The sequence below is a fragment of the Ovis canadensis genome, chromosome 25 (genome assembly GCF_042477335.2).
Source record: "Ovis canadensis isolate MfBH-ARS-UI-01 breed Bighorn chromosome 25, ARS-UI_OviCan_v2, whole genome shotgun sequence".
NCBI classification, from domain to species: domain Eukaryota; kingdom Metazoa; phylum Chordata; class Mammalia; order Artiodactyla; family Bovidae; genus Ovis; species Ovis canadensis.
The window spans coordinates 23,911,265-23,936,178 of NC_091269.1; the positions used below are offsets into that span (position 1 = coordinate 23,911,265).

General features: G+C 40.4%; 1 protein-coding gene across 1 annotated transcript in view; it reads right to left on the reverse strand.

The window, feature by feature from the left end:
• Window positions 1-24,914, reverse strand: part of PCNX2 (pecanex 2) — a 311,645-nt gene that overhangs the window by 273,645 nt on the left and 13,086 nt on the right. The window contains exons 2-6 of the mRNA XM_069572620.1: window positions 14,849-15,054; window positions 13,663-13,780; window positions 12,960-12,996; window positions 10,095-11,375; window positions 84-231 (exon numbers count right to left, since the gene is read on the reverse strand). Of these exons, the coding sequence (XP_069428721.1) occupies window positions 84-231; window positions 10,095-11,375; window positions 12,960-12,996; window positions 13,663-13,780; window positions 14,849-15,054 (1,790 nt within the window). The remainder of the gene's footprint in view (window positions 1-83; window positions 232-10,094; window positions 11,376-12,959; window positions 12,997-13,662; window positions 13,781-14,848; window positions 15,055-24,914) is intronic.

A 24,914-nucleotide genomic window follows, 5' to 3' on the forward strand; every position in this document is an offset into this window, starting at 1 on the left:
TTTATCCTTAACAAAGCATTAAAAGAAGGAGCCAGTGAATGAGACTGTACCAGCACGAAGACATATGAGCAAGTTATCCTTACAGGGTTGGGATCTTGGCAGGTTCGGTGAGCCCAGGGCTGGTGCTGGTGTGGTCTTGACTTTGTACATCTGGTTTTCCTTGTGTGGCAATGGGTCCACTGGGTTTCTCACTTTCCAGGATTTCTTCCTTTTTCTCCTGGGAGCAGTTATCTGAAAAACATTGCTTTATGTATTAACATAATACTTCATAAGAAATGAAGGTGGAAATGAGTGGAAATAAGTTACCAAACTGAAATAAGAATAAATAGAAAAATGTAAATAGCTCCTATGAGGACTTCCCTGGCAGTCCAATGGTTAAGACTTCACCTTCCAATGCAGGGGGCGTGGGTTTGATCTCTGGCCAGGGAACTGAGGTAGCACGTGTTACAGAATAACTGAGCCTGCACGCCACAGCTAGAGAAGCCAGTGGGCCACAGCTACTGAAACGCATGTCCAAAGACACACATCAAAGGCCATGTTCAAGGTCACGATGTCTCCTGTATCCCTATGACCAAAGATGCCAATAGCTATGTTCTTCTGCATAAGGGTCTGCCCGAGAGAAGAACATGATTGTGTGGTTTGAACCTACAGGCTCTTCCAAGGAGTGACATTCTGAAAGCCCACCAAGATCTGCCTTAAAAAGTAAAGTGATGCTAGCTTCCCTGGGGTCTGAATCCCATCACCATGTATAAAACAAAGCTTTTCATCCTTAGACTTGAAGTAATTAAAGAAACATTGCTGGCTTCCATGTGAGTCCTGAAGAAAAATATTCCCAGTGCATCTGTGAAATGATTCGAATTGCTTTGGTACAAAAATGTTTGCATTTCATTTGACAGCTTGTCAAGATAGAAGTTTTCACAGTTTTCAAGAAACACATCTGTGAAAAAGTGCTATCATAACAAATAGCTTTAGCCAGTGATCATGTCACATAAAAACTGCAGGGAGACATGTTTAGACAGCTCTACCTGCTAACACCACATGTATGTGGATTCATTCATTCATGTTGCTTTTAATACCCCAGTCTCTCCTTCTCTTAAATGGGCACATAACGTATGCCAACCTATGGGCTACTTTGAGGCTTCTCTGATAGCTCGGTGGTAAAGAACCCTCCTGCCAAGACAGGAGATGCAGGTTCAATCCCTGGGTTGGGAAGATCTCTTGGAGAAGGAAATGGCAACCCACTCCAGTATTCCTGCCTGGTAAATCTCATGGGCAGAGGAGCCTGGTGGGCTACAGTCCATGGGGTTGCAAAAGAGCTGGACACGACTTGGCGACCAAACAACAACAATGGGCTACTTTTCTCCTTTTCCCTTTAAAAATACACATGTAAAGGAATTCTCAGTGTCTAAAAATAGCACAAGTGAATGGCATATAATTTAAAACTAGAGAAAAGGGAAAAAGTCTTAAGTTACTCCTAACCCCACTGGCACCCACTCTAGTACTTTTGCCTGGAAAATCCCATGGATGGAGGAGCTTGGTGGGCTGCAGTCCATGGGGTCACAAAGAGTCAGACACGACTGAGAGACTTCCCTTTCACTTGCACTTTCATGCATTGGAGAAGGAAATGGCAACCCACTCCAGCATTCTTGCCTGGAGAATCCCAGGGACGGGGGAGCCTGGTGGGCTGCCGTCTATGGGGTCACACAGAGTCGGACACGACTGAAGCGACTTAGCAGCAGCCACCATGCTGATTCAGGAGCCAATATGATAGATATCACATCGGAATTTTCTTTTAGACTTTTTTTTTTTTCAAAAATGAAGTCATAATTTAGATGTTGTTTTATAACTATTCTACTTTTCTTAAATTATTATAAATATTTAATGATATATATTTCTACATCACCCAAAAATGGAAGTTATCTTACATTAATACAGTATAATTTACTGAATAGAAAAGTTATAAAACAGTTTTTGGTGTTGGGATTTTTGGATATGCTGCAGGCATGTGGGATCTTAGTTCTTTGTCCAGTGATCGAACCCATGTCCCCTGTAGTGGAAGCACGGAATCTTAAAAACTGGACCACCAGTGAAGTCCCCAAAAGCAGATATTGTTTTATAACTGTTCTACTTCTATCACTGTTCTACTTATCTTAAAGTACTACAAATATTTAATGACAGGAGATATTCTTCTGCATCATCCCCAAATGGAAGCTAAATAATATTATATTAACATAGTATAACTTATTAAAGTAGACTCCTATTCTTATAAATTTAGTGCTTCTATTTTTCTATACTGCAGATATTAATAATTCTTCAATAATCATCTCCACATGCATTCATGATTATTTTCTTAGAAAGTCTAGGAGAAACTGAATATACAAATAGACAATAGCCATATAATATATATATAAATAGAACTCTGACCCACAATCTAGACTATCTCAGAAAAATAATCCATTAGCTACAGTAACCAGCCCAGGAAACTAACATACTATGTACAAGTCACACTTGTCAGATGTCAGACCACTATTTCTAGCAAATGATTCAGGAAGCCAAATAACTCCTGCAACAATCAGCCCCAAATGGACAGGAATTGATTAATAACTGAGAGCTTCCCTAATTTTTATCCCTGCTTCCAATTGCAGAAATCCAACCAATCAGAGGAAGCCAAATATGCTCTTTTAACCAACCATGTTTTTGCCTTTTCATACTGCTCATGGGGTTCTTCAGGCAAGAATACGGGAGTGGGTTGCCATTTTCTTCCGCATGATAAAGGACAGAAATGATAAGGACCTAACAAACAGAAGAGATTAAGAGGTGGCAAGAGTACACATAACTATACAGGAAATGTATACACGAAACTATAGGAGAAAGGTCTCAGTGACCCAGATAACCATGATGATGCAGTCACTCCCCTAGAACAGGACACCCTGAAGTGTGAAGTCAAGCAGGCCTTAGGAAGCATACTGTGAACAGAGCAGTGGAGATGATGGAATTCCAGCTAAACTACTTAAGATCCCAAAAGATAATGATGTGAAAATGCTGCACTCAATATGGCAGCAAATTTGAAAAACTCAGCAATGGCCACAGGACTGGAAAAGGTCAGTTTTCATTCCTACCACAAAGAAAGGCAATGCCAAAGAATGCTCAAACTATCATATAATTGTGCTCATTTCACATGTTAGCATGGTTATGCTCAAAACCTTCAAGCTAGGCTTCAGCAGTATGTGAACTGAGAACTTTCAGATGTAAAGCTGGATTTCAAAGTGGCAAAGGAGCCAGAGATCAAATTGCAAACCTTTGTTGGATCACGGAGAAAGCAAGGGAATTTAAAAAAAAATCTATTTCTGCTTCATTGACTACACTAAAGCCTTTGACTGTGTGGATTACAACAAACTGGAAAATTCTTAAAGAGATAGGACTACCAGACCACCTTACCTGTCTCCTGAGAAACCTTATGCAGGTCAAGAAGCAATAGTTAGAACTGGACATGGAGCAACTGGTGGAAAATTGAGAAAGGAGTACAATAAGGCTGTATAATGTCACCCTGCTTATTTATGCAGAATACATAATGCAAAATGCAAGGTTGGAGGAATCACAAGCTGGAATCAAGACTGCCAAGAGAAATATCAACAACCTCAGATATGCAGATGATACCACTATATGGCAGAAGGTGAAGAGGAACTAAAGAGCCTCTTGATAAGGCTGAAACGGAGAGTGAAAAAGCTGGCTTGAAACTCAACATTCAAAAAACTAAGAGCATGGCATCTCGTCCCATCACTTCATGGCTCCAAAAATCACTGTAGATGGTGACTGTAGCCATGAAATTGAAAGACACTTGCTTCTTGGAAGGAAAGCCTTGGCAAATCTAGACAGCATATTAAAAAGCAGAGACCTCACTTTGCCAAAAAACGTCCGTATAGTCAAAGCTGTTTCTTTCAGTAGTCATGTATGGATGTGAAAGTTGGGCCATTAAGAAGGCTGAGCACTGAAGAATAGATGCTTTCAAACAGTGGTGTTGGAGAAGACTCTTGAGAGTCCCTTGGACTACAAGGAGATCAAACCAGTCAATCCTAAAGGAAATCAACCCTGAATATTTATTGTTGATGCTAAAGCTGAAGCTCCAAGACTTTGGCCACCTGATGCAAAGAGCCAACTCATTGGAAAAGACCCTGATGCTGGGAAAGATTGAGGGGAGGAGAAGAGGGCAGCAGGGGATGAGATGGTTCGATAGCATCACTGGCTCAATGGACAAGAATTTGAGCAAACTCCAGGAGATAGTGAAGGACAGAGGAACCTAGCATGCTGCAGTCCATGGGGTCACAAGGAGGTGGACAGGACCTAGTGACAATGACAATAATAAACCCATCACATCAATTGCTATAATCCCGCCTCCAGCTTCCCCAGGCCAATAGCTTCCAATCACACCGGGAATCTTCCTTTTTTCCACTACAAAGCTTTCTTCTCTGCCTGCCTCAGAGTTTCTGCCAGAATGCTGCTGCTGGACTCTTTTGTAGAAAGCTCTACATGATAGCCTTACTTTTTCTCAGTTGAGTGGTTTTTATTTGCACAAAATAAAATAAAGCAGTATCAAAACAAAACGGAAACATGATTTTAAAGGCTGTTGGTAAGTATGCGGGTTTCTATAGCCTCAAATTCTAGACTATCCCCAAGACCTAAAGATAATCCTAAAGGCCTTTGTGAAGGCAACCTGGGTTGGAAATAAGAGTACCGTAAAGAGCACTGGATAACCACCCATAAATGAATGAGATTAGAACATTTCCTCACACCAGATACAAAAAGTAAACTCAAAATGAGTTTAAGACCTAAATATAATATCAGAAACCAAAAAAACTCCTAGAAGAAAACATAGGCAAAGTGCTCTTTGACATAAATTGCAGTATTACTGTTTGCATCTGTTTCCTAAGGCAAAGAAAACAAAAGCAAAAATTTTTTAAATGGGATATAATTAAATTTAAGAATATACAATGGATTAAAGACAATCTCTTTAACAAGTGGTGCTGGGAAAACTGGTCAACCACTTGTAAAAGAATGAAACTAGAACACCTCCTAACACCATTCACAAAAATAAACTCAAAATGGATTAAAGATCTAAATGTAAGACCAGAAACTATAAAACTCCTAAAGGAGAACATAGGCAAAACACTCTCCGACATAAATCACAGCAGGATCCTCTATGATCCCCCTCCCAGAATACTGGAAATAAAAGCAAAAATAAACACATGGGATCTAATTAAAATTAAAAGCTTCTGCACAACAAAGGAAACTATAAGCAAGGTGAAAAGACAGCCTTCAGAATGGGAGAAAATAACAGCAAATGAAGCAACTGATGAACAACTAATCTCAAAAATATACAAGCAACTCCTGCAGCTCAATTCCAGAAAAATAAGTGACCCAATCAAAAAATGGGCCAAAGAACTAAATAGACATTTCTCCAAAGAAGACATACAGATGGCTAACAAACACATGAAAAGATGCTCAACATCACTCATTATCAGAGAAATCCAAATCAAGACCACAATGAGGTACCATTTCACACCAGTCAAAATGGCTGCGATCCAAAAGTCTACAAGCAATAAATGCTTGGGAGGGTGTGGAGAAAAGGGAACCCTCTTACACTGCTCGTGGGAGTGCAAACTAGTACAGCCACTATGGAGAACAGTGTGGAGATTCCTTTAAAAATTGCAAATAGAACTACCTTATGACCCAGCAATCCCACTGCTGGGCATACACACCGAGGAAACCAGAATTGAAAGAGACACGTGTACCCCAATGTTCATCACAGTACTGTTTATAATAGCCAGGACATGGAAGCAACCTAGATGTCCATCAGCAGATGAATGGATAAGAAAGCTGTGGTACATATACACAATGGAGTATTACTCAGCCATTAAAAAGAACACATTTGAATCAGTTCTAATGAGGTGGATGAAACTGGAGCTGATTATACAGAGTGAAGCAAGCCAGAAAGAAAAAGACCAATACAGTATACTAACACATATATATGGAATTTAGAAAGATGGTAATGATAACCCTGTATGCGAGATAGCAAAAGAGACACAGATGTAAAGAACAGACTTTTGGACTCTGTGGGAGAGGGAGAGGGTGGGATGATTTGGGAGAATGGCATTGAAACATGTATACTATCATGTAAGAAACGAATCGCTAGGATACAGGATGCTTGGGGCTGGTGCACTGGGATGACCCAGAGAGATGATACGGGGAGAGTGGTGGGAGAGGGGTTCAGGGTTGGGAACTCATGTACACCTGTGGTGGATTCATGTCAATGTATGGCAAAACCAATACAATATTGTAAAGTAAAAAAAAAAAATTTAAATTAAAAAAAATACATTTAAAAGCTTTTATACAACAAAGAAAACCATCATCAAAATAAGCAGACAACCTAATGATTGGGAGAAAATACTTGCAAATGATATGACTGACAAGGAGTTAATATCAAAATATATGAACAGTCATACAAATCAATAACAAAAAACAATCAACCTGATTAAAAAATGAGCAAAAGATCTGAATAGGCATTTTTCAAAAAAAGACATACAGATGGCCAACAGGCACATGAAGATGGCCAGCATCACTAATCACTGGAGAAATGCAAATCAAAACCACACTGAGATATCACCTCACATCTGTCAGACAGGCCATCATCAAATAGTCCACAAATAAGAAATGTTGGTGAGGATGTAGGAAAAAAGGGATGGTGGTAGGAATGCAAACTGGTACAGCCACTGTGGATTATGGAAGTTCATCAGAAAACGGAAAACAGAATCCCCATATGACCTAGTAATCCCATCCCTGGGTATTTATCTGAAGAAAACAAGCACACTAATTCAAATGATACATGCACCCCAATGTTCAAAGCAGTATTATCTACAATAGTCGAGATACATAAGCAGTCTATGTGTCCATCAATGGATAAGTATTTACGATGGACTATTACTCAGCCATAAAATGGAATGAAATTTTGCCGTCTGCAACAACATGGACTTGGAATTATTATGCTTAGTGAAGTAAGTCAAGAAAGACAAATACCATAGGTTATCACATACATATGCAATCTAAAAAATAAAACAAACTAGTGAATGTAACAAATAGAAATAACACAGATGTAGAGAGGAAACTAGTGATTATCAGTGGGGAGAGAGAAGGGAGAGAGGCAAGACAAGGATAAGGGATAAGAGGTACAAACTACTATATTTAAAATAAATAAGCTACAAGGATATATTGTATAGCACAGGAAATATAGCTAATATTTTGTAACTTTAAATGAAATACAATCTTTAAAAATTGTGAATCATTGTTATATAATCCTGAAACACATATAGGATTGCACATCAACTATATTTCAATAAAAAAAAATAAGGGAGGAGAAAAATCACAGGACAATAAGAAGAGCAAATGTTTGGTAGTTTTAAAAAAATAAATTAAGAAAAAACCTCTGACCCTTCCTGGAATAGGACATATAATCCACTCTAACTTCCCCCTCCCTGTTGTACTTATACGTTCCCAATAGCCAAACCTGTTCCTGCCCCAACAACCAAGCCTGATTCTTCCCAAAGAAAACCTCATAACATCCACATCTCTTTGCACACCCTAGATTCCCAGCTCAACCCTGTTCTGATTAAATATGGCTGGCTGAAAAGTTTAAGAGCAGAAACTTAAGTAGACAGACTAAATAAACTTCACATAGTAGCCACAGGGGAAACTCAGAACAGATGGCTGAAATTGATCAAGTATTAAGACTTTAAACATATTTTCCTAATTGAATCATCACAGTAAATCTGTAACATATTATTATTATTATTGCTTCCCTGAAGAAACTGTGACTCAGATGGATATGATGAATGGCCCAACCTCAGCAGCTGACATTGCAAAACCAAAATTTGGCCCTGGGCTGTCAAGTTCCAAAGGCAGGATCTGTCCACCCTATTCATAGCTCCCCAAGAAGACACACATTGTCTGGCTCAGCACTATCCAATACAGTAGCCAGTAGCCACATGTGACTATTTAAATAAAGTAAAATTTAATAAAGTTAAAAACTGTATTTCTGCACAAACCCCATTTCAAGTATTTAATAGCTACATGTGGCCAGTAGTCACTGGCGGTGGCAGATACAGGACACTTCCATCACTGAAGAAAATTCCACCAGACAATGCTGGCCTAGATCCATGAATCTTTATATTAACTGGAGGGTAAGCAATCCAAAAGACGCTACTCCTTGGAAGGAAAGTTATGACCAACCTAGATAGCATATTCAAAAGCAGAGACATTACTTTGCCAACAAAGGTCCATCTAGTCAAGGCTATGGTTTTTCCAGTAGTCATGTATGGATGTGAGAGTTAGACTGTGAAGAAAGCTGAGGGCAGAAGAATTGATGCTTTTGAACTATAGTGTTGGAGAAGACTCTTGAGAGTCCCTTGGACTGCAAAGAGATCCAACCAGTCCATTCTGAGGGAGATCAACCCTGGGTGTTCTTTGGAAGGAATGATGCTAAAGCTGAAACTCCAGTACTTTGGCCACCTCATGTGAAGAGCTGATTCATTGGAAAAGACTCTGACAATGGGAGGGATTGGGGGCAAGAGGAGAAGGGGACGACAGAGGGTGAGATGGCTGGATGGCATCACCGACTCGATGGACATGAATTTGAGTGAACTCCGGGAGTTGGTGATGGACAGGGAGGCCTGGCGTGCTGCAGTTCATGGGGTTGCAAAGAGTCAGACATGACTGAGCGACTGAACTGAACTGAACTGAAAGTTAAAAGACTGTAGGGACTTCCCTAGCAGTCCAGTGTTAGGACACCTCACTTCCACTGCAGGGGGCCTGGCTCGGATCCCTTGTCAGAGAACTAAGATCCTGCATATCATGCAATTCAGCCAAAAAAAGAGAAAAGAACATAAAAAAAGACTCTGCAGAAACTTTAGTCCAGTAACATCCTTTGCCAGGGAAGAAACTGAGCTCAGAGATATTAAGTAACTTGAATGCCTCTTACACTCATGTAAGAAATATAGTTTTATTATTTATGAATGTTGACTCTGGAGCAACACCAAGATCAAAGATCAGCTCCAGATTTACTAGACTAACTTGGAAAACTTAGAGAAAACCACCTTTCCAGAAGGAATGATAAAAGGACCCATAACATAAGGTTATATGAGGAGCAAATGAGTGAAGCTGTATATAATTCACTCCATTATACAGTAACTGTATAATTTATTGTTCAAGCTGGGAACACTTTTTTGTGAGAGAGAGGTGGTGCTATTAATAATTATGTTGGCAAAACACATGTTAACAAGGACCTTGTCGAACAAACCACCACAGATGGTCACCCTTGTTAATATCTGTAAAGGGTTTAGGACAGTGCCTGGCATAAATTGGGCTTCCCTGGTGGTTCACATGGTAAAGAATCTGCCTGCAATGCAGGAGACCAGGATTTGATCCCTAGGTCAGGAAGATTCCCTGGAGAAGGGAATGGCTGCCCACTCCAGTATTCTTTCCAGGAGAACCCCATGGACAGAGGAGCTTGGTCTACTATAGTCCATGGGGTCGCAAAGAATCAGCCACAACTGAGCAACTAACACTTTCATTGGCATATATTAAGGGCCATGTGTTATAATCATGTTTACAACTTGGGATAATTAGGAAATTCAGCATACAGGACTGTATAATATAATTCCACAGAAAAGTGGATTCACTTAATTTGCTCTACAATTTGCTTTCCCAGAATGCATCTATTTTATAATAGCAGAGACATCCATTGAAGGCTTTCGTCACCATGGTAACATTTAATTGCTTATTTCCTTAGAAATAAATATTCCTGCCTTCTAGGGAAGCAAAATCTTCATTACTACGCCTAGCCTGGAGGAATGAACCAGTTTTAATCTATGTTCATCACACAGCTTGGTTTTGGCACACTCAGCAAACACCAATGAGGAGCCAAACAGCCAACAATTACACAATAGCTGTCCTGCTGTTTGCAAAGTCAAATCACAGAGAGCCAATGACAAAGAGAGACACTGCCTTCTCTGTATCAGCAGGACAGAACAGATGTGGGATCCTACCTGCAGGAAGCCTGCTGTCTTTGTTCTGCTCTGTTGGCTCATTCCGTTGGTTAGATACCACCACCTTGGAAGTATTAATCGATTCTAACAAGGAGACAAATTCCAGGAAGTTGGATTCATTTGGTACTTGTCCTTCCTTGGCCTCTAGGTCAGATTTGGAAGTTGGCATTGTTTGTTCTTTATCATTAATAATTTCTGTGTAACTTTTGCTCAAGAAGACATCCGTCCCACTGTCCACACTGAGGACCCGGGCATGTCTCTTCTCCTGGCTGGTTCTACAAGATGATGGATCAAGGTTGGCCTGGGCTTCCATTCCCACCTCAGACGCGGAGATCATATTAGGTGCAGGTGGGGGGGTTGCACAGTGGTCTCCTGGGGAAGGACTGTGGTCCTGGGTGGCACTGCCCCCCTCCCCAGATTCATAGCCAGAACACGGATTAGAGGACGCCTCCACCGTCAGTCTCTCTGGCGACCTGCCACTTCCATTGCTTTCGGGACACACCATGCCCCCTGCATCCTCAGACAGCTGGAAGGTGATGACAGGAATTCTCATCTGCTCCACATTTGGGGGACCGGCTGCCCCTGGGGGAGCTGGCTCAGCATCAGCCTGGAAACCAGATGGCTGAGTCCCAACCGCCTTGAGATGCAGCGAGCTTTCCAAGTCTGTCATGGAGTTGGGCGTACTGCTCATGGTAATGACGATCCTAATGGGTTCGTGCAGACTCAGCGGGTCACCAGGTTGAGAAGTATCTATCAGAGTGACGGCGACCTCACTATCTGAGTTGCCCATGTCCTGGTTCAAGGTCGAGTCCACCTGCTGGGAGACTTGCTCCTGCCCAGGTCTGACGATGACGGTGTTACACTGTGGGCAGCTGCTGCTCAGGCTGTCCTGAGGCGACTTGCTCTGCAGCTTGTCCCTGATGGAGGCATAATGACCAGGTTCTGGAATCAAGACAGAATTCTCACTCCCCCAAGGCTGGACAGAAACGTCCGTCTCCAGTAAGTCGTACTGAGACAAAGACAGGCAGGGCAACTTCTTTACAGTTTCTTTGTCCACCAAGCCACCCTCAGATCTGTGGTGGAAGGGGGGCTGCCCCCTGCTCCCTCTTTCCTTCCCTTGATCACCGATGCAAGTTTCAGCCACAACAGGTTTCAGTGGTATTGCTGATGTGGTAATGGTTCCCAGCACAGGTGCTTTAGAAGCAGGTAAGCTTTCCGTTTTGATACCAGGTGAGGTAGATGGCACCGGTGCTATGGGTTGGTCATCTGACAGAATGACACCTGAAATCAACAACAGCGTCTGATTCCCATCCAGAATGGATGAATGATGTCCCAGAGCAAGACCAACTAATAATAAATTATTATTATTATATATAATAACAATAAAAAATGTAAAATAACACCAGCAACAAATGTGACTAGATGCTTATTTTTAAAATACCACCTCTGCTGTGAAACTGATCTGGAAATCTCCATATTTAAGAAAATAGTTCAGACTTTTAGCTTTCCCTCTTTTGTGGCCCTGGAAGTCAGACTTGTGCACACTCAGTTGCTCAGTCATGTCCAGCTCTTTGCAACACTATAGACTGTAGCCTGCCAGGCTCCTCTGTCCATGGAATTTCCCAGGCAAGAATACTAGAGTGGTTTGCCACTTTCCTCTCCAGGGGGATCTTCCCAACCCAGGGATCAAACCCACATCTCTTGAACTGGCAGGCGAATTCTTTACCACTGAGCCACCTGGGAAGCCTGGGAGGCAGACTAGTATGATTTAAACAACATATTTTCAATCAGAAAGATGCTGGCTGTGCTATTTACTAGCTATAGTACATTGGGTAAGTTACTTAATCCTTCTAAACCAAGGCAGGGAGGCTCCAAAATATATGGTTGACCAAAAAGTTCATTCAGACTTTTCTGTAAGATGTAATGAAAAAAAAACAAACAAACTTTTTGGCCAATCCACTACAGCACTTGACAAGCCAAAGCAGCTTGGGTTTTATAACGTGACCTCAGCAGAAGTTTTTCAATGCAGAGAAAGGAAGAGGTTCATTCAGGCCTCCAAAAGTTCTTTTCTAAGTCTTCCAAGTCTTGTTTCTCAGTGGGCTAGTGGTGAAGAACCTGCCTGCTAATGCAAAAGACGTAAGAGACATGGGTTCGATCCCTGGGTCAGGAAGATTCCCTGGAGAAGAGAATGGCAACCCACTCCAGCATTTTTGCCTGGAGAATCCCATGGACAGAGGAGTCTGGCAGGCAAAAGGACAAGAATGACTGAAGTGGCTTCGCATGCACACAAGTCTTCTGAAGGCAGTCCAAAAACAATAAAATACAATCTTAGCAAAAGAGTAAAATAAATATTTGGGGTGGGAGGATTAAAAGGAAATCCCAGAAACAAAATTTGTAAATTGAGAGAAATGCAAATACACAGAACACAATGTTGTTAAGTGGGCGAGAATCCGCCCTTCCAATGCCAAGGGCAAAAGTTCAATCCCAGGCAGGAGAACTAGGATTCCCACATGCCAGGGGGTACAGCCAAAAAATTAAAAAAAAAAAAAGCAAGTATGTGTGTTGATGATGACTTTACCTATTTTATATCAGCTATTATGAGCCTTATGGAAGGAGGCATAGATTGGAGAAAGGACAATGAAATATGATCAATATCACAGTCTGAACACAGACATGATATGAAAATTCTGATAAATAATTAAAATGAAGAGTTAAAGAAATAAAGGTAAAATATAAATGTACAGTCTTAGGTACAGTTCTAAATCTTAATGACTTCATTGGCATTCGGCTTTATAAAAACTACTTCATGTTTCACTGAGGATAATGCTGTGATAAAATATTAAATAATGAGAATAAGCACTCTACCTTTGAGATCTTCCACTGTTTCCTGCGCTGGCAGATCCTAAATAAATGAAAGAACAAAAATCAATCAGTGACTCAGCTCCCTTGCTTACTTCCAGGCAGTCGGCAGATGCAGAACAACCACCGTTTTTCTAAATGGCAGATGGGAAGAGACAATACAGTGTTCACTATACTGGACACTACCTGTATGAGACAGATGGGTAGAAAAGACGGACACTGAAATATACAGAGGTACAGATATCCACCCAAGACCCCGGTGCTGTGATAAAGGGGAGTTTGATAATTAAGAAAGTAAGGAGACAAATAATGTGCTATTTTATACTCCAAGGAAGAGAGTCCAAGAAAGTGAATCTAAAAAAAAAAGGTGATTTAAGTGTGATTTCACGTGGAGTGAAGGACTGGACTCCAGGGAAAGGCACTGAAAACCCAATGACTGAGATGGACGACAGACAGGCCCAGGGAAGGGCAGTGCAGATGTGTTTATGGGGTCTGGTCACGTGCAGTCCCAGCAGGGTGGGCGGACTGCAGAGGAGGCTGGTGGGTGTGCTTGGAGCATGTGATTGGGTGTTTATCTCATGGCCTCAGGTCACTGCTACCCAAAGTACTGACAATAAGCACATGTAATCTGCAACCACTGCCATTGCTCACTTCTGGAATCAACAAAACAGCAGCATGAAGACAGTGAAAGAGAAAACAGGTCACTCACCAGGAGCCCAGAAGAGTGATGAGAGTTTATGCTCTGTCTGCCGGAGCTGCCGTGGAGAGGAGGTGTGGAGAGGGTTCGATCGGCTTCTTTTTTGCCACTGTTAATCTGTCCATTATTGCTAATCCAGCATGAGAAACACAGGGGTAGTGATATTATAAAATAGAAGTATGGCTCTTTCGGCATTAGTCCCTAAACAATTCTTTTCCTTGTTTCCACTTTGTCAAATTCATGGTATACACAATGGAATAGTACTTGGCCATAAAAAAACAATAAAATGATGCCATTTGGAGCAACATTGGCGGACCTAGAGATTATCATACTAAGGGAAGTAAGTGAGAAAGAGAAAGACAAATATCATATGACATCCCTTATATGTGGAATATAAAACATGACACAGATGAATTTATTTACAAAACAGACACAGACTCACAGACATAGGAAACAAACTTATAGCTATCAAAGGGGAAAAGGAGAGGGGTAAATAAATTAGGAATTTGGGATTAACATATACACACTGCTATATATAAAATAAATAAACAAGATCCTACTGTATAACATAAGGAACTCAACTTGATATTTTGTAATAACCGATATGGGAAAAGAATCTGAAAAAGAATCACTTTGCTGTACACCTGAAACTAATATAACATTGTAAATCAACTATATGTCCATAAATACACAGACAAACAGAAAGGAAAAATCATGGTATACAAACCTTACTTTTAAAAGCTAATAAACATTACTTTAAAACAAGATATGTTCTCTTAAAGAACTATCAGAAATAAGGCCAAGAATAGTGACGAATGCCCACATGAGAATTATCTTTTTTAGTTCTACACAATGTACTACTTTTAAATCAACAAACACAAATTTCCTGAACACACTGGCATGTGCTAAGCATTTAAATGATGAGATAGAAAGACTAAAGTAAAATATTTTGTTATGCTAAGCCTAATGCAAATGAATTTCACAGCATGGTATAAGGTCACATTAAACAGTCAATTAAACCATCTGGATCATCAACATTCTTTATGCCTAAGTGTATATGTAAATATAAGAAAAATGTACATATTTGTGTCTGACTCTCCTGGCCTATTTTCATAAACACCAAATAAATGAGCAAAATTATTTTAATCAAGATTAAAACATTTAAATTATAAACTGATGCATTAATTAGAAATGTTACCTTGGATTTCTGTGATTAGTTATATGGTCACCGTTGGCCTCTTTGTCTTTACTTTGCTTTTCTTTCTTTCCAGGGGGTCTTCGCTGGATCACTTCTCCTTTATCAAACATGAGGTGTAGGCGATAACTGATCAATTTGATTATTGTGAAGAATATGGTCACTGAACTGCAGTAAAAAAATACAGTGATGGCATCTGGAGGAAAAGCCTAGAGAAGAGAAAAGAAAGGGAAAAAATTATTTGCTTGTAGGACTATTTTTGTCTTATATATGAAAACATTTTTTAAGTATTAAGCATAAGCTGGGCAAGGTTTCAAATTTTATTAGCTTTGTAACTTTTCTTAATACCCAAGGAGAAAGAGCTATTACCTTTTTTATCTTTTTAAAAAGTCTTTCTTATTTCTCAGGTTCTGCCACTAGCTGCAATGACCAAGATTTGATCTGCAGACAGGAACTTCACAGAATGAAAGATACAGTGTATAGCAAGACTCTCCATTCCTACTAGCTCTTTATTCTATAGTCAGATCTGGTCTTCTCGTGCACGTGGTCTTCAAGGCCAGAGAAAGGCCTTTAAGATGCTGTTTTCTTCAACAAAACACAAACACCCTTGCAGAGAACAGAGGAAAGGAGAAAGAAATTTAAAAAAAAACCCTGATTTCCCATTGGGTTAATATCATCAAGCCATGGATTTTTCTAGTGGCGTGATGTAGGCAAGCGCTCTATGAGAGTGTACTGTTTCTAAAACACAGAAGGATGATCCCACTCCTGGGCATATATCTAGAGAAGAACACGATCCGAAAGGATACATGCACCTCAGTGTTCGCTGCAGCCCTGTTTACGGCAGCCAAGACACGGAAGCAACCGAGATGTCTATCAACAGATAAAGGGATACAGAAGATGTGGCGCATATATGTATACAATGGAATATTATCTAGCCATTCAAAAGAATGAAATGATGCCAGCTGCAGTAACTTAGGTGGACCTAGAGACTGTCATACTTAGTGAAGTCAGTCAAAGAGAAATATCATATAAGATCCCTTATACGAGAGTCTAGAAGGAAATGAGCAGAAGGCGATGGCACCCCACTCCAGCACTCTTGCCTGGAAAATCCCATGGACAGAGGAGCCTGGTAGGCTGCACTCCATGGGGTCGCTAAGAGTCGGACATGACTGAGTGACTTCACTTTGACTTTTCACTTTCATGCATTCGAGAAGGAAATGGCAGCCGACTCCAGTATTCTTGCCTAGAGAATCTCAGGGATGGGGAAGCCTGGTGGGCTGCCTTCTAAGGGGTGGCACAGAGTCAGACACGACTGAAGCAACTTAGCAGCAGCAGCAGAAAGAAATGATACAAATAAACTTATTTACCAACAGAAACAGACTCACAGACTTAGATAATGGATTTATGGTTACTAGAAGGGGAGGGATAGTTAGGGAGTTTGGGATCAACATGTCCACACTGCTAAATTTAAGATGGATAACCAATAAGAACCTACGGTAGCACACAGAACTCTGATCAATGTTATGCCGCAGCCTGGATGGGAGAGGAGTTTGGGGGAGAACGGATACAAGGATATTTATGGCCGAGTCCCTCTGCTGTGCACCTGAAATTATCACAACACTGTTATTGGATAGACTCCAATATAAAACTAAAAGTTCAAAAAAACAAAAGGCAGAGGGATATTTCCATCAGTAGCAAAGGATCTTTTCATGGAGATAATGGTGAGGGTCAGTTTGATTCTATCCAATCCCCTCAAGAAACAAGTATTAATAGAATCACTGAGATCCATTTAATTCTCCCCTCACATCCCTTCCTATTTTTCTCACAGACCATGAACCATGATGGGTTTTCCAGTCTTTGCTAAATGAAATTCTTATCTTCTGAAATAGAAATGAATCCCTGAGTGTCTCAAGATGATACTAAGGACAGTTTCAATAGAGTGAGACCTTTTTCATCAATGCACCTCCCAGAAGGACCTCAGAAAGACAGTGATGAGTCCAGTCTGTGCTGCAGCGTGGAACACAGCTAGGCTTGGAGACCACATGGCCTGGCCCCCTCTGGTCCCATGTAGCCTCTGCACAACTTGCCCTGGTCTTATCTGATTGTTTACCATCTAGGTAAGACCATTTCTAAACAGAATAACAATGGATTATCGCTCAGATGTGTCCAACTCTTTACGACCCCATGGACTATACAGTCCATGAAATTCTCCAGGCCAGAATACTGGAGTGGGTAGCCTTTTCCTTCTCCAGGGGATCTTCCCAACCCAGGGATTGAACCCAGGTCTCCCGCATTGTAGGCGATTCTTTACCAGCTGAGCCACAAGGGAAGCCCAAACAGAATAGACAAACCAAACAACCAACCAAGAAAGATCACCAACAGGAAAAGTCAAAGTGACAAATTTTCACCAACGCTGGCTTGTGTTTATTTCATGGGGGGAAAAGTCCACACGTAAATATAAACTCATAAGTAAATAAATGAAAGAATGATTAAATAAGATAATATTAGGCAGACAGATAATATATAAAGTCAATTTCCCTCCCTGAAAGCACACAAGTGTCGCATTTACACGTATATCTCCTCATGAGAAGTTGCGAAGAACCTCAAGGAACATACAGACAAATTGGGAAGACAGATAAAGAGGTCATTAGCAGCCTTCATCACCTTTTTTAACCTGTCTGTATATTTCAGGTCTAAAATATATTTTTTAAATGGGCTAAAAGAAAAGGATGAAATAATGCCATTTGCAATGGCATGGATGGACCTAGAGATTATCACGTTAAGTGGAATAAGTCAGAAAGAGAAAGACAAATCTCATATATCACTTATGATATATATCACTTATGATATATATATCATATATCACTTATGAACCTAAACTAGCACACAAATGAACTTACCTATGAAACAGAAACAGAGTCAGAGACGTGGAGAACAGACTTGTGACTGCCAGGAGGGGTTGGGTGGGAGGAGGGACGGACTGGGTACCAGAAGTGGGAAGATGGAGAGAGGGAAAATTAAAGGAAGGTGGTCAAAACTTGTAAGAGTAAAAAGTACTGAAGGTGTAGTGTACATGATGACTGTAATTAACACTGTTGTATGATACATAAGAAAGTTGTTAGGAGAGCAGGTCCTAAGAGTTCTCATGCCAAGAATTCTGTTCTCCTCTTTCTACTGTGTCCATTGTATACATGAGATGCTTAATGTTAACTAAGCCTGTTTTGCTGTGATAATCATTTCACGATATATGTAAATCAAACCATTAGGATGTATATCTTAAATGCAGAGTGTCAATTATTATTCAATAAAAGTGCGAGGAAAAGAAGGAAGATTTTTTTAAAGTGTTTAATAAAAAATAAATCCCAGCAGGGCTTCCCTGGTGGCTCAGTGGTAAAGAATCCACCAGACAATGCAGGAGGTGCAGGTTCGATCCCTAGTCCAGGAAGATCCCAAACGCCTCAGAGCAGCTAAGCCTGTGCACCACAACTACGGAGTCTGTGCTCTCAGGCCTGGGAACCACAGCTGCTGAGCGCACCCACTCTAGAGCCCGCGCTCTGCAACAAGAGAAGCCGTTGTGATGACAAGGCTGAGCACCACGTCTAGAGAGCAGCTCCCACTCACCACAGCTAGAAAAAAGGCCACCCAGCACCAAAGGCCTGGAACAGCCATGAATAAATAAAAACTTTAAAAGAATGAATAAGCCCCAGCAAATGTCTATGAGAACAGATTAGCAAGCTGCCAAATACAAATTACATTCAAAAGCTGTTTGAACTATAATGTAACTTGGGTTTCATAGTATTCCAGTTAGTAGCGGTACCAAAAAAAGTGCTCGCAAAGACACATGGACTCCCCTGGATTTCCCAGCCTCCCTTGCAGTCTGGCAGGGGCCATGTGCCTACTTTTGGTCAATGGACTATGAGCAGAAGTGCTCAGTGTCACTTCTAAGCCTAAACAGTTATAAGCTGGGTGCTTCCTCCATGCCCTTCTCCTCTTTAGCTGATCATGTCAGAGGTCATGATTTCCCAGATCTATCCACAAGATGATACAGCATCTTCAGCCTTGGCTCCTAGGTGACTCGGTGGAACAACGGCCTTACAGACCCCAGATGGACACATAATAGAAGAGAGAAATAAACCTTTGATTCATTGAACCACTGAGATTTGGGGTGTGGCACCTAGCATGGCTTCACTTAAGTGAATGTCGGGGTTCCATTTTATGAGGAAGCTTCCATTCAAGTCAGATTAGAGATAAAACTCAAGGCATCGGGAAAAGAAGGCTAGGGAAGAAGGATGAGAGAGAAAAGATTACATATGGATACTGCGGAAATTTATTTGGAAAAAAATTGACCTGTCACAGTAAGAAGAGATATTACTTTCAGTTCATTCTCATACCTGTGGGCTATAGCATAAGCTTAGGAATGTTGAAACTAAGAGAAGGCAACAAGTTAGAATTTGAAGTTAACATGAATATCAGCAGCTAGTTCGCAACTCAGGTAAGAACAGTTCCTGTCTCATCTCAGTGAAGGAACACTTAGAACTTTGTCACATTACCGAAAAGCCCCTGCACTACACCAGGCTGCAGAGATACACGTTTTACTGAAACTTCCCTTGGAGATAGGAAAGATGTCACAGCATGTGACACACGGCACATTATCCTTCCTCAAATTCGCTGCTCTAATGAGTCTTTTAAAAACCTCTCCCTTCCGCAGACCCTCCAAATGGAATGAGCATCTTCTCTGTTTATTATTCAATAAAATAATAAATGACATCAATGAGATGTCCCCTTTTATTATTAATTTTTTGATATTTATTTATTTGGCTGTGCTGGCTCTTAGTCGCAGCATGCAGGGTCTTCGATCTTTCTTGTGGCATCAGAGTCTTTCAACTGCAGCATGTGCTCTCTTAGTTTCGGCATGTGGGATCTAGTTCCCTGACCTGGGATTAAACCCGGGCCCCCTGCATTAGGAGCTCAGAGGCTTAGCCACTGGACCACCAGGGAAGTTTCCGAATGTTCCCTTTTTATGCTATATAAATAAGCTCTGCTCAGGTTCCGTCAATTCTACATTCCCAGGGAGATCACTGAAAATTACCTTCAATCAACAAAAATCTCCAGCTTCTAGAATTTTCTCTCCTATAAGTATATATGCAGGGAGGGGGGTGGGGGGGGTCGGTTAGGAAGGACTCTGTCCTGAATGAGCAGTTTTATATTCATGCTTAATTTCAACCCCAAATCTTTCCCCCAATATAAGGTATATTCAGATTTTTGAATAGAGGTTTACTTGCTCTAAGGTAAATCATAATTCTCTCTCCTTTCCATGAACTTATCATTTGAACACATCTTTACTAACAATAAGAGGCAACATTTTTTCAAAAGTATATCCTTGGCCAAAGATAAGCTATATGTCATTTTCTGATCCATTACTAGGATAACTAGTCATATTATCATTCAACTGAACTTTTTTCTGACAAAATTCAAGAAAAATAACATGTTACCAACTAAGCATTTATGAATACAACAGTTTGCATTTCTTGCTAAACTGGGTTTCTTGGGATTTAGCATTCCCTAGAGGCACCTGTCTGTGTGTATACCCCAATGGTTCATAGCTCTCCTTGTGGGACCTACCTCTGTTCCTTCTGCTCAGAGCTCTGGTTCTTTCACAGTCACCATTCCTTTTATTGTGGCAAAATACATATAACAAAATTTACCATCTTAACCATTTCAAAATGTACAGTTCAGGGACATCAAGTCCACTCATAGTGTTTTGCAACGATCACCACCATCCAACCAGAGAGTCTTTTCATCTTTCCAAACTGAGGAACTGAGCTTTCCTTAGGAGCTGACAAAGCCAAGTTCAGGGAGAAGTCTCGAGAAGTCGTTGACTCATCGTGAGGAGTCAGGCTCCCACACTAGCTGCTTAGTAAGTGCTCCTGAGATGACAAATGTGGGCCTTGCGAGGGAGAGAGGATCCTGAGCACTGACATCACATGAGGAGACCAGCACCGCAAGAGGCACTGGATGATGGAAAGGGGACCAATGACCCCATCTCCTGAGTCAGAGCAAGGAAAGGGCTTAAAGAATTAGGCCTGGCGGTGGGCATAGGGGGTGCACTTCTGTGCAAAATGGGAGTGGAGATTTCTAAGAAGGGAAGATTCTCTGATAACCAAGGGATAGGAGTAGGGCTGTATGCCTCTTTCTTGGCATCAACCTGCTTCTCCAGTTCCTCGCAGATGGAGACACTGAGGCCCTCCGTCCATCCCACTCTTAGGCTAACCACAGATTGGTCGCTGACCTGGGGGCAAGTCTTTCTGCCCACATACCAGCCACTGTAGGGGGGACAACTGAGTCTTTCTGGAATCCGGTACAGTTTCTATATGACAGCATCGACGTCTTGTCTTCCTGTAGGACACACCCTACTTCTAAACGCACACCATTATATTATGGCCCATGGATGCTCAAACTGACCCATCTTTGGCCAGCATCTACAAGTTTAATCCCAAAGCCTTTCAACATGACCCTAGTATTCTTCAACAGTTTCTCTGACTTTAGGTTCCTCTTGTATGTTTTCTGGACCAAACCTAGAATGGGCCATTTCTCCAAAGAATCCTACTATCTTTAAGAAGACAATGGTACTTAAAGACCAGAATCTGACTGTGAGATTTGTGCATCCTTACTGGGTTATCACTGATTCTAGGTGTTTTGTTGTTTAGTTGCTAAGTCATGTTTTGTAATCCAGTTGCTTTGCGACCCCATGAACTGCAGCACTCCAGACTACCCTGTTCTTCACTATCTCCTGGAGTTTGCTCAAACTCATGTTAACTGAGTGATGCCATCCAACCATCTCATCCTCTGTCACTCCTTTCTCCTCTTGGCCTCAATCTAAATAGAGCTAAAAATATGCATTTTTTAGAAAAAAATAAATCATGATTTCAGATGGATATTTCCAATTCAAATGGTAGATTACAAGGTTCTAAGTAACTTCTGTGATTTCATTTGTACCTGTTTTCTCTTATTGCTGAACTCTTGATTCCTAGTCACAGTTTTTTATTGTCATCATCGATCTATAAATATAATAATTTCAAAATAATAATATAAAATCTTTTTGATGACAATAAGATAACCAAATGCAATTTAAGATGTTTTTAGTATTTTTATCTTTAGGTTATATTCCAGTAAGCCTAGAAACTCCATGTTTAAAGTCATTTGAAATAGTTTTTGCTTGACTATGCCACCAAACTATCAAATAAGATTCATTCCTTTTCGCCAGCTCTGTTGATATCCTCCAGTCTATTTCCTTCACTTTTCTATTCGCTTTTTCCTAATTTATCCTTTGATTGTGTCTTCTTAAAAACAAAAAGGTAAGTGCTTTCTATTTCCTTCCTAATTTCTAGCCTAAGTTTAACTTCTGTTCTTTTTCTCCTTAATAACAGATCCTAGAGATCACCCTATAGCAGTCTACTGTCCCATTCCCTTCTTCAGAACTGCATAGTACTCCACTTTGAAAGTACCATAGATAATTCATTAACCCATTCCCTATCAATTGATACCTATTTCTAGTCTTTTATTATAATGAATTGTGATTCATCTTATACATATAGCCTTCTGAATTTCTGAGAATGGTTGTTTAAAGTATATTAGGTATTACCTTTTAAATCTTTGCAACCCAGATATGCCAAAATCACATTATTTTAATATCTACTTTTCTTAGATTATTACTAAAATAACCATTCATGTGTTTATTGAAAACATACATATGTATATATATTTCTCTGTCAGTTGTCTATTTTTGTCCCTTTTCAAGGTATTTACATTTTTATCATTGATTCTTAATTATTCATTCAAAGATGGTCAGTTCCATGAGGACAAGACCAGGTCTGTCTTGTTCTACATCATTCTTTCAACACCTAGCCTGGTATGTAGCAAATAGGTGTTCAAAAATCTTGGTGAATAAATAAATATTTAGGATAGTTACATGTTGTCATTTTTCTCCATTTAATAATTTTACAACCTTGGAGAAGCTACTCAGTTCAGTACAGTTCAGTTGCTCAGTCGTGTCCAACTCTTTGCAACCCCATGAATCGCAGCATGCCAGGCCTCCCTGTCCATCACCAACTCCAGGAGTCCACCCAAACCCACGTCCATTGAGTCAATGATGCCATCCAGCCATCTCATCCTCTGTTGTCCTCTTCTCCCCCTGCCTTCAATATTTCCCAGCATCAGGGTCTTTTCAAATGGGTCAGCTCGCCGCATCAGGTGCCCAAAGTATTGGAGTTTCAGCTTCAACATCAGTTCTTCCAAAGAACACTCAGGACTGATCTCCTTTAAGATGGACTGGTTGGATCTCCTTGCAGTTCAAGGGACTCTCAAGAGTCTGCAACACCACAGCTCAAAAGCATCAATTCTTCAGTGCTCAGCTTTCTTCACAGTCCAACTCTCACATCCATACATGACCACAGGAAAAACCACAGCCTTGACTAGACAGACCTTTGTTGACAAAGTAATGTCTCTGCTTTTTAATATGCTGTCTAGGTTGGTCATAACTTTCCTTCCAAGGAGTAAGCGTCTTTTAATTTCATGGCTGCAATCACCATCTGCAGTGATTTTGGAGCCCCCCCCCCAACAAGATAAAGTCAGCCACTGTTTCCACTGTTTCCCCATCTATTTGCCATGAAGTGATGGGACCAGATGCCATGATCTTCATTTTCTGAATGTTGAGCTTTAAGCCAACTTTTTCACTCTCCTCTTTCACTTTCATCAAGAGGCTCTTTAGTTCTTCTTCACTTTCTGCCATAAGGGTGGTGTCATCTGCATATCTGAGGTTATTGAGATTTCTCCTGGCAATCTATTGAGCCTTCATAAATACCTATTTCTGCTGTGAAATGGGAATAATAGCTCCTAACAGGATTGTTAACTATTGTACTAATATATTTTCTGGTACTTAAGCACCCAAATGCTCGAGCCGCTTATCACCATCACCATCATCATCATCTATGCACCATTCATCAATGCCATGGAATAATAAATTCAGATGCAGTGTTTTGAAGTGAGTAAAGAGCTACAGAGCAAATGTTTTTATTGCTTGCCTAGACAGTGAGAAATGTTAATATATAATCAGAAAAAAATAATTATGAAATAAGCCCAGCAGCTTTCTTGGTAAAATATTTGTTTCAGGGATGCTTCTTATTTTCTGATTTTTATTCCTCCCTGATTAAGTATTGCATTGTAATCTTTTTTTCTTTTAAACTTTTAAATTTATACTGGAGTATATAGCCTGTTAACAGTGTTTCGATAGTTTCAGGTGGACTGCAAAGGGACTCAGTCATACATATACATGTATCCATTCTCCTTCAAACTCCCCTCCCATCCAGGCTGCCACATGCAAAGTTCCCTATACAATAGGACCTTGTCAGTTATCCATTTTAAATATAGCAGTGTGTACATGTTTATCCCAAACTCCCTAACTATCCCTTCCCCCATCCTTATCATATGACATTCCTCATATGTTGAATCTAAAAAGAAATTATACAAATGAACTTATTTACAAAACAGAAACAGACTCACAGATCTCAAGTTATAGTCTTTAAAGGAAGAATAAGTTATTAAAAGATTAGGAATACCAGTAGGAAATAAGTATTAGCTCTCTTCATTTTCTTTTGAGATGATAAAGATTTGGAAAAAGGAATTAAATATACATATAACCCAAAATAAAATATTCCCAAGGTCCCTCACAGTCCCAACATTTCTATATTTGTTTTTTGTGTTTAAGATCACCCAAAATCAATAAATGAAGTAAACTCAGTCAATGGTCTTTTCATTTTAAATCCAAGTTTCCTATGATGGGGAAAAGATTGTATTTATTACATAAATGACATAAATATTCTCTTTTGTTGCCATCTAAGTAGTAAAAAAAAAGGTTGTCATAAAAACAACAGCATAATTTGAACTTTAAGGCAATTCAATACTAGGAGTAACACTTTGGTTTTCAAGCTCCATTTTTAATGATCTGGATCCAGGCCACCACATCGCAGTAGGTATACTGAAATGCAACTGACCACAGACACTCTTCCAAAAC